Source organism: Zingiber officinale, chromosome 10A (assembly GCF_018446385.1).
Source record: "Zingiber officinale cultivar Zhangliang chromosome 10A, Zo_v1.1, whole genome shotgun sequence".
Taxonomy (NCBI): Eukaryota; Viridiplantae; Streptophyta; class Magnoliopsida; order Zingiberales; family Zingiberaceae; genus Zingiber; species Zingiber officinale.
Genome location: NC_056004.1, coordinates 99423022 through 99432408, shown reverse-complemented (window position 1 = coordinate 99432408; position 9387 = coordinate 99423022). Strand labels below are relative to the sequence as shown.

The window sequence follows — 9387 nt, the reverse complement described above, 5'->3', positions numbered from 1 at the left end:
ATATTTAATTTCCTTAAAAGACTTTGTTTAGAAAGTGGTTGTTGTTCTAATAACTAAGAAGGCCTAGTACCTCGCCACAACCTGGAAGTCAATTAATGAAATAAAGTATTTAATTGACTAACTATTAAATATTTAAAAATGCATTAAAAAAGTTTTCAGTTAGAATTTTTTTTAATAATTAAAAGAAACCCAATTGTAATGTGAACAAAAGGGGAAGTAGGGAAGAAAAAGTTTGACTTGACTTACAAATTTCACTTAGAATTTTTTTTTACTTGTAAGTCTCACTTAGAAAATTAAGTTTTTTTTGTTAAAACTATTTTTTTTAGTACCCCATTTTTTTATGTGATCAAAGGAGGAGAAGGGAAGATTAAGTCTAGGGGGAGGTAGTAGTTCAATTTAAATTTAAAAATCTTTTTGCACTTTATTGCATAATTACATTAGTAGTTCAATTCAAATTTTAAACTTGAATTTGAAAATCTTTTTGTACTTTATTGCATAATTATAATTTTATTATCTTTACTTTATGATTGATTTACCCTAACTTAACTTGGGTTGCTCATATTAAAAAGAGGGAGATTGTTGGAACCCCAAGATTATTTTTGGTATGAACAACCAAGTTATGTTAGGTCCTCTTATGTTTTGATTCCTATGTCTAAGTGTGCAGGAGCTTGGAGCATAGGAAGTCGAGAGGAAGACGCGGCTAGCGAGAAGGACGGTACGGGAGAGAGCCGATGAGCTCCATGGGTACGAGGGACGAGATGCTGCTGAAGAGTACACCGATGGACGAAAAGGACGTGCATGACGTTCGAGGGACTAGAAGCCAGAGCGGAAGTCTACTCAAGGAGAAGGTCAAAAATTGGGTTCGGGTGAGCCCTATTTCAGTTGACCAAAATCACCTGATGATCAGAGCAGCGGAAGAGCTAAAGTGGAGTTGCTAGAGGCACCTTCAATAGGAGTTGAAAGCGCTTCTGCGACCTTCAGGCAGAAGGCGCCTTCAACCAACCATAGAAGACGCCTTCCATGGCCATGGAAGGTGCCTTCGGCCAGGCAATTTGGTCGTTTGCGGAAAGGATAAAGTTTTATCCTTTGGCCACGCTGGAGGCCCCTTCCAACCCTATGGAAGGCGCCTTCAGTCCGCGGATAAGTTTTTCCAAGGTCTATAAAAGGATCTCTCGACCTAGGAAAAATGTAACAACTTCTGCATTCAATTTTCTTGTCATTTCTTTGCTTTCATTGTGTGTAAAGGCTTCTCCGCCTTCAGCGAAGGTGATTCTTAGTGAGCTTTCATCAACCTTGGATTAACAACCATCTAGGTTGTAACTAAGTAAATAGCAGTCTTTTACTTATTTCTTTTAAGTTGTTAATTCTGTTTTAATTACTTTATTAATCTGAGTTGAAAGTCGAGAAAGGTGTTTTGTTTTAGTGTTTCAGGCAACTCAACCCTATCCAGCCGGCCTACCCGGACCAACAGTATTTTGCTAAGATGCCAAAGTATAAGTCTTCATGACAAAGATAACTTGAATATCTCAAGTCTAAAGAAACTTGCACTCGAGTTGTAATAAGATCTTCATTAATATATAAAGAACCATGTGAAGTCTTATAGCATGTCACATCCGATGAACTAGTTATCTTTAACTAGCATCTACATGTTAACACTCAACATTCTTATATTTTAGCTAGTGAGACTCGATTGCTTGGATAGACCAAAGTGTATAACATGTGCTAGTCTCACAAAATTGATGATGTTCAGTCTCATCAATTCATTGACTGGTTAAGATTTCAAGATATATATAATTACACATGATGAGATATTAATTTAATCATAATTTCTCTTATGCTATGTTTTGTATTATAGACTTCATTAATTGAGTTTAAAATCAAATTACATACATATATGATATACACCAAAATAGTGAATTTTATATATCAAATAAATAAATAGTGTTTAAGGTGATTACCTTTAGGACACCTCTCAAATATAATATATTCCCACATGGCCTAAAGCCAATTGCCTTGTTATCTAACACCATAAGTTTTAACATGCCTCTCAAACTTATTTTATGGTAGAGGTTTTGTTAAAGAATCTCCTAGTTTCCTTTCGATAGGAATTTTCGTAATTTATATTTCTTTCCTAATTATGATATCCCTGATCAAGTGATAGAGACGAAGTACTTTATTTAGATCATTGATGAGATCTGAGTTTCTTGGCCTATGCAATGATCCCATTATTGTCACAGTAAACCGGTAATGTTTCGATAATGCTTGGAACTGCTCTAAGTTCAATGATGAACTTCTTAATCCAAACCCTTCCTTGATTGCTTCTGAAATTGTAATGTATTCTGTTTCAGTGGTAGAATCAGTAACAATTTCTTATTTGAAAATTTTTCAACTGAATTGTTAGAGTGTATACTAAAAGTCTAGTTTTTTGTATAAACATTTATTTTGAAATAAGCATCACATTGGTCAAATGTCTATATTTATATGCTAAATGTAGTTATTCATTTAATTTATATTGAAGATAACATGGTGTGTGGTGTCACACAGAAGATCATGTTATCAGTTCCTTATAAATTATATAGTTGCTCATAACCAAGATGGAATGGGACAAACCATTGGAATGGTTGTAGTGTAATTTGGTATTAGTTTATCTTGACTATAAAATTACACTAGTACACTCTAAGTGTATTGAGTAGGACCATTTGAGGTTGTTCTTTTTATACTGACTGTTAAAAAGACAAGACCTTTGTTATTATGAAAGTGTGTACTCTTAATCATGATATAATAATAAGCACGTATAATTAATATTTATTTCTTTAATTTATCAAAGGGTGCGATTTAGTTCATTAAATCAATAGGCTCGATAAGTTGGGAAATGATATTATTTATATGGTGTTGCTGATTATAGAATGAAACTGTGTCCTAGTAATCTAGGTTGATAATATCCCCATGAGGAGCTCATAAGGATTGTTATGTAAACCCTGTAGGTGGACTTAGTCCGACATGACGATAAGGTTGAGTGGTACTACTCTTGGAGCTAGATATTAATTAAGTGAGTTGTCAGTAACTCATTTAATTAGTGAGCATTCAATATCTTAAACGCAGGGAGAATAACACACTCATAATAAGAAGGAGCTCATATTGTAATATGGGATTTGTGCGATAGTGCAATAATAACTCTTTAGTGGAATGAGATATTATTGATGAAGCCTAGCTTCTTAAGGCCCAAACTAGGGCCGGCCAAGCCTTGCTTGGAGACCAACCAAGGGGCCGACCAAGCTAAGCTTGGAGTCCAAGCTAAGGCCGGCCAAGCCTTGCTTGGTGCCCAAGCAAGGGGGTCAGCCACACACAAGAAGAAAAGGAAGTTTATTTTTTGTAAAATCTTTCCTTTTATAGAGATCCATAAAAAGGATTTAAAAGGATGATTTTAATATAAAACTTTCCTTTTTAGATGGTCACAAAAGGAAATAAAAGGAGTTTTTATTTTGTCAGAAACTTTCCTTTTATAATGGTTTTAAAAGAGAGTTTTAAATTTTAAAATCTTTCCTTTTATAGATTTCTACAAAGGAATAAAAGAGAGATTTGAAACCTTTCCTTATTTGTAGTTATCTATAATGTGAAAGAAAGATTTTAATTTTTGTTATAAAACTTTCCTTTTTGCAACCATGTTTTATTTTAAATCTTTTCTTTTATAGATATCCATAAAAGGATTTAAAAGAGAAAGATTTTAATTTATAAAATATTCTTTTTATAACTATTCATAAAAGGGATTTTAATAGAGAGATTTTAATTTTGTTTAAAATCTTTCCTTGCTTAGAGCACAAGCTTGTGACCGGCCATGTCATGGGAGAATAGGAAGTTTTATTTTTTGTTATAAAACTTTCCTTTTTTGACAAGACCAAGGAATATAAAAGAGAAGGAGGGGGTGTCTCACCTCACAACATATCTTCTATTCCTCTCTATTCTTCCTTGGTGGCCGGCCCTTGCTCTTTCTCTTCTCTCCTTTTGTTTTCTCTCTTGGAGGTCGGCGGCATCAATTGTGGGAGATCTCTTGGTGGCCGGTTGCTTGAAGGAGAAGAAGAAGAGAAGGAAGCTCTCTTGTCTAGCATCCCTTGGAGGTTATTTGGTGGCTGGATCTTGGAAGCCTTGGAAGAAGCTTGAGTGGATTTCATCTTGGAAGATCATCGCCCACACGACATCCAAGAGAAGGAGAGGAATACAATAGAAGATCAAGAGGTCTATAAGCTATAAAAGGTATAACTAGTTATTAGTTTCCGCATCATAACTAGTTCATCTTTTGTATAGATCTTGAAAAACCAAACACAAGAGGTTATCGGTTTTTAAGTTATCGATTTTTAAGTTATCGTTTTTGTTATCGATTTTATTTTTCGATTTCATGTTTCAATAATGTGTTTCTATTGAGGTCTCTATAGTTTAACTTAGTTTACTATAAGAAGTTAAATATCTAATTTCTTTATGAGGCTTTGTCTAGGAAGTGGTGGATGATCCCATACCCAAGAAGGCCTAGTGTCTCGCCATGTTTAACCTGGAAGTCGATCTTTGAAATAGATATTTGATAACTTCTGTAATATGGTTTAACTTAGGAAGATCACATCGGTTGAACTTGGAGTAAGAATGTTAAGTTTTGTTCCCAATCCAAGTTTAACTTCTAAAGGAAAATTTGGATTAATAATGTTAAGCATCGTTTGCAATCCAAATTTAACTTTAGTAGAGCACATGAGTAGCTAGGATAGTTCTATGCTTGTACAAATTTTTTTATAGGGGAATTAGGACGATATTCCGAGTAGCTAGGATAGTTCTATGATCTCCCTGATCAAGTGATAGAGACGAAGTACTTTATTTAGATCGTTGATGAGACCTGAGTTCCTTGGCCTATGCAATGATCCCATTATTGTCACAGTAAACCGGTAATGTTTCGATAATGCTTGGAATTGTTCTAAGTTCAATGATGAACTTCTTAATCCAAACCCTTCCTTGATTGTTTCTGAAACTGTAATGTATTCTGTTTCAGTGGTAGAATTAGTAACAATTTCTTATTTGAAAAATTTTCAACTTAATGTCCTCCATTTAAAGTGAATATTTATCCAGACTGGAATTTGATGTCATCCTTGTCCGTCTAGAAGCTGACATCAATGTATACTCATGTATAATTTTATCATCTTCTCCATATACCAAGAATAAGTTCTTAATTCTTCTTAAGTTCTTAAGAATTGTTTTGATACCCAATGATCCATTTCTAAATTCGACATATATTTATTTGTGATACTTAAAGTGTATGATACATCAAATTAGTAGATAATAGCGTGCATAATTAATCATATATATATATAATAAACTTAATATAATTTGACTTTTCTTTGGATTCTCATATTGATAGAAATTTGCGTTAAATTAGTTTTTTTTTACTTTTATTATATTTAAATTACTTAAAATTATCATTATTATTTTATATTTTAAAGTTTGGTCTGCACAAATTAACTCGGCGACGAGCCAAGTAGGCTAGAGAGAATGCCTATAAGTAAACCTTATGTTTTCCTTCTCTTTATTTTTTCAATGAAAATTTGGCCTTGAATTATTTTATTTTTTTAACATTTAATAAAAGGGAACATTTTGTAAAATAATAAACAAAACAAAAAAAAATCGATTTGAAAGAAGAATTTCCCGATTATTCTAAGAAGATATTAGACTCGCTTTGCCGCCTGCCCTAGTCGCGTCAGAGAGCGAAACAAGGAGAAAGACTAATCCCGAGATCTTCTCCGCCTTCACCTACAAACCCTCGAATGCCTTCACCATGGATGGAGAAGGTCCAATCCCGATCTCGTCAGCCTCTTCTGACGCCGGTACCTCCCCCGCACAACGCCTCTTCCTGTAAAAGGCCAGGGCGAGGACGGAGAAGAGAAATCTCTTCTAACCCTAGCGGGAAACCCGTGGTGGTCTCCCGCTATTTCCTTCCGTCGCATGCCTCTTCTTTGGTCACGGATGCTAAATCCACCTCTACCTCTTCCTCGACCGCTACCCCAGATGGAGGGAAACCCGTGGTGGTCTCTCGCTACTTCCTCCCGTCGCATGCCTCTTCTTCTTTGGTCACGGATGCGAAATCCTCCTCTACCTCTTCCTTGACCGCTACCCCAGATGGCGGGAAACCCGTGGTGGTTTCCCGCTATTTCCTCCCGTCGCATGCCTCCTCTACTTTGGTCACGGATGCAAAATCCTCTATCTCTTCCTCGACTGCTACCCAAGATGGCGGGAAACCCGTGGTGGTCTCCCGCTACTTCCTCCCGTCGCATGCCTCCTCCTCTGTTCTCACGGATGCCAAAGCTTCTGGACCCGATGGTAAAAAGCCGACGGTAAAGAGGAAGAGGGATAACCCTAACTTAGAGGCGAAGAAGGTGCCACATTTTTCTGCAGCTCAGAAGAAGTCTGAGGCATATAGAAGAGTTGCAGACAATAATACCTGGGATCCGCCGGCTTCCTGTTACCATCTACTTCAGGAGCGACACTCCTTCGATCCATGGAGGGTCTTGCTTATCTGTATGCTATTGAATGTTACAACAGGTCGCCAGGTTTGCTTATCTCCTTGCTTGCCGGTTCCCATCCTGTCTTGTTATAGCTTCAAACGTAATCATTTCTTCTGTGGTTAATCTTGACAAAAAATATTTTCTTAGAGTTTGTATTGGTGCATCAATGCGTTCTAATACTTCTCTTCTTTCATAGATACCCAGATCAAGCTCCCTTGATTTTTAACTGACAATGTATATATGACTTACTCAGGAGAACTAGTTTCCTTAGCAATACATGTATAAGAATTCATCCTAAAGAGTTGAGGGTAGCAAGATGATAAACAGGATTAATTGTTTGCAAGGAGTATTTTGCAAATTGCAATATGCATGGAATTGGAACTTCTAATGAATCTTTGATGGATAAAACGTAGCAAGTCCACTGAAAAGCTTTTATTGAAATAACAAAGTTCACTGTGGGATATAAGAATATCTGCTCCCACCACAAAATGAAACTCTTAGATTTCAAATTTTTTGTTCTTGCAGTGATATCTTTCTAATTTCACCTACAAGTTCAATACTTGCTTAGTTGATAAGCTTTGATTCATAGACTGCAAAATGCGAAGCATGTTATAACTAACCAAAAAGATTTTTGTTTTTCCTAGTTGGTGGTGATATGCTATCAGGCCAGTAGTTTTGAGTATTTTTGATATTGAAATTGCTTTTCTATTTAATATCTTAGCTATCTTTTTCTGAATGAATGATATTGTGTGCATAGAAGAGTAGTGGATTGAGCATTTGTTTATTGGTTTCGACAGTTTTCATTTAAGCAACTTTCTTGGAGGACTTCTTTTCTTGAAAGAGTTATGAAATAGGAATCTGATTCTACTTTTTAAGTTTTGATTTGTATGATCTCCTCTTTAGGAGAGTAGGTTTTTAATAAATTGTTCAGTTGGTAATTGGTTAATTTTTGGGATGTTACAGAATTTTAGTTTGCAATTTAGAAAGTGAAATAGTTTTGTAGGAGTTTAATAAGTCTATAAAGAGGTGTAACATTCCATTGTATTATTATCTTTTTTTATTAATAAAAATCTTCTTTGTGAGTTGAATTTATTTTTTTTTTTTATGTGAGACACTTATTCTTCATTTTGTGCCAACTTTGTCTCAATTTTCTAAGTGAGTTCAGGGTTTGTTACATCAATTTAGTATCAGAAAGGGAATGTAGATATCTAGGTAATGTTAGATACTGAAAGCATGAAGATTAAAGATTCTTATTGGTAACAATGCTATTTAGGAAACATGGAATTTTTTTTATCAACTATTCAATGAGCATTCTACAACTAATTTGGTTTTAAAGGCTAAAATTATCAAGAAAACCGCAGCGTATGTCATCCTAACTTATCAATACCTCTGTTTCTTTCAAAAGGCATCTTACTTTAGTATTTTGCATCAAACAGAGTAATTATTTATTTATCCATGTCCATTTAACATAAATAATCGATTATACTAACATCTAGTTTACATGCATGTTTAATCATTTATTGCTTCATCATTTGTTATTCGATAAACCTTTTGATAACTGTAACTTTTCATGTTCGGAATGGACAATCGAGTAAAAAAGATGAAGGAAATAGGTCCCCTCTTTATAATAAATGTTTTATTAATTCCTAGAAATAAATTTACTCTTACATCTCTTTGCATAGGTTGCGAGGGTTTTGCCTGGTCTATTCCTCATGTGTCCAAATGCAGAGGCGATGTCAAAGGTAGATGAGGAGGAAATGGAAAAGGTTATACATTCTCTAGGTTTACAGAAAAAACGGTCTAATATGCTGAAGAGATTCTCTTGTGAATATCTGAGAGACGATTGGATTTATGTGACTCAGCTTCATGGCATTGGCAAGTGCGTCTCTTTATTTGAATATATATCATTATGGGTATCCCGAACATAGAATAACATAAGTAATATGATAAATTCATTTTTATTTTTGCGTGTTCACCCTTTACAGATATGCAGCTGATGCATATGCAATATTTTGTACCGGAAAGATGGAGCAGATTACTCCACAAGATCATAAATTAGTTGCCTATTGGAAGTTTGTTTGTGGTAAGGAAGAACATTTTGAAAGTTGAAAGAACATGCCCACGCCTATTGGAAGTTTGTTTGTGGTAAGGAAGAACATTTTGAAAGTTGAAAGAACAGACCACAAAACTTCAATTTTGTAGTTATTATGCTTGTATTTTGGTGTAAGAAATTTTATTTTTGAAAGTTGAATGTATAGAATTTGTATATTTATTATGCTCGTGAGATATGAATTACGTAATTTTATGGATCTTAGTTTAATTACGGTATGACTAAATGTTTTTATCAAACCACGTGTTTGCTTGTTAAACAATTTTGTATTGTTTTAGATATCATGTTGTAAATATATACATCAATCTCTGTTCTAGATAATATGTTATAAATATTTTATATCATTTATCACATTTAAGTATCTTATGATATTCGTTTTATGGGCAAAGAAGCAGGTAGGAGGACTACTACGTGAAATATACAAGTTTTTGATGAAATGATACCACCGTTCATTAATGTTGTGGGATCATTTATCTATTGGTGAGTCTAATGTGATATTGTAATGTTAAATTAGTTAAATGAAAATGATATTTTCTTTTCATTATTATTAAAAGTATTTTATGTTGAAAATATATGAAAAGAATGTTTCATCTTATTTTTTTATCATTATAATATCATCATTTTAGTAATCTTTATAAATAGTTTTGGTCAAATTATTATATACAATAGTTTTGATCGAACTGTTATATGTATAGTTTTGATTAAAATTACTAAAGCAATAAATGTAGTTAAAATTATTTT

At 34.1% G+C, this 9387-nt stretch overlaps 1 protein-coding gene across 2 annotated transcripts; it reads left to right on the top strand.

Annotated features, from left to right (window-relative positions):
• Positions 1-5700: 5700 nt before the first annotated feature.
• LOC122027960 (methyl-CpG-binding domain protein 4-like protein) lies at positions 5701-8864 on the top strand. Of its 2 annotated transcripts, none has more exons than XM_042586974.1 (3): positions 5701-6581; positions 8219-8411; positions 8522-8864. In XM_042586974.1, the coding sequence occupies exons 1-3, from the start codon at positions 5799-5801 to the stop codon at positions 8593-8595; spliced, it is 1050 nt and encodes a 349-aa protein (XP_042442908.1). In that variant the 5' UTR covers positions 5701-5798; the 3' UTR covers positions 8596-8864. The 2 variants fall into 2 exon arrangements, with proteins under 2 accessions (XP_042442908.1, XP_042442907.1); XM_042586973.1 differs by having other exon boundaries at positions 8219-8415.
• The last annotated feature ends 523 nt before the right edge of the window (positions 8865-9387 follow it).

Excerpts from the sequence above, each read along its gene's own strand:
- LOC122027960 (XM_042586973.1), top strand. The coding sequence starts at position 5,799 with ATGCCTTCACCATGGATGGAGAAGGTCCAATCCCGATCTCGTCAGCCT. Across the intron at positions 6,582-8,218 it reads ATGTTACAACAGGTCGCCAG|GTTGCGAGGGTTTTGCCTGG; the intron begins GTTTGCTTATCT and ends CTCTTTGCATAG. Across the intron at positions 8,416-8,521 it reads CAGCTTCATGGCATTGGCAA|ATATGCAGCTGATGCATATG; the intron begins GTGCGTCTCTTT and ends CACCCTTTACAG.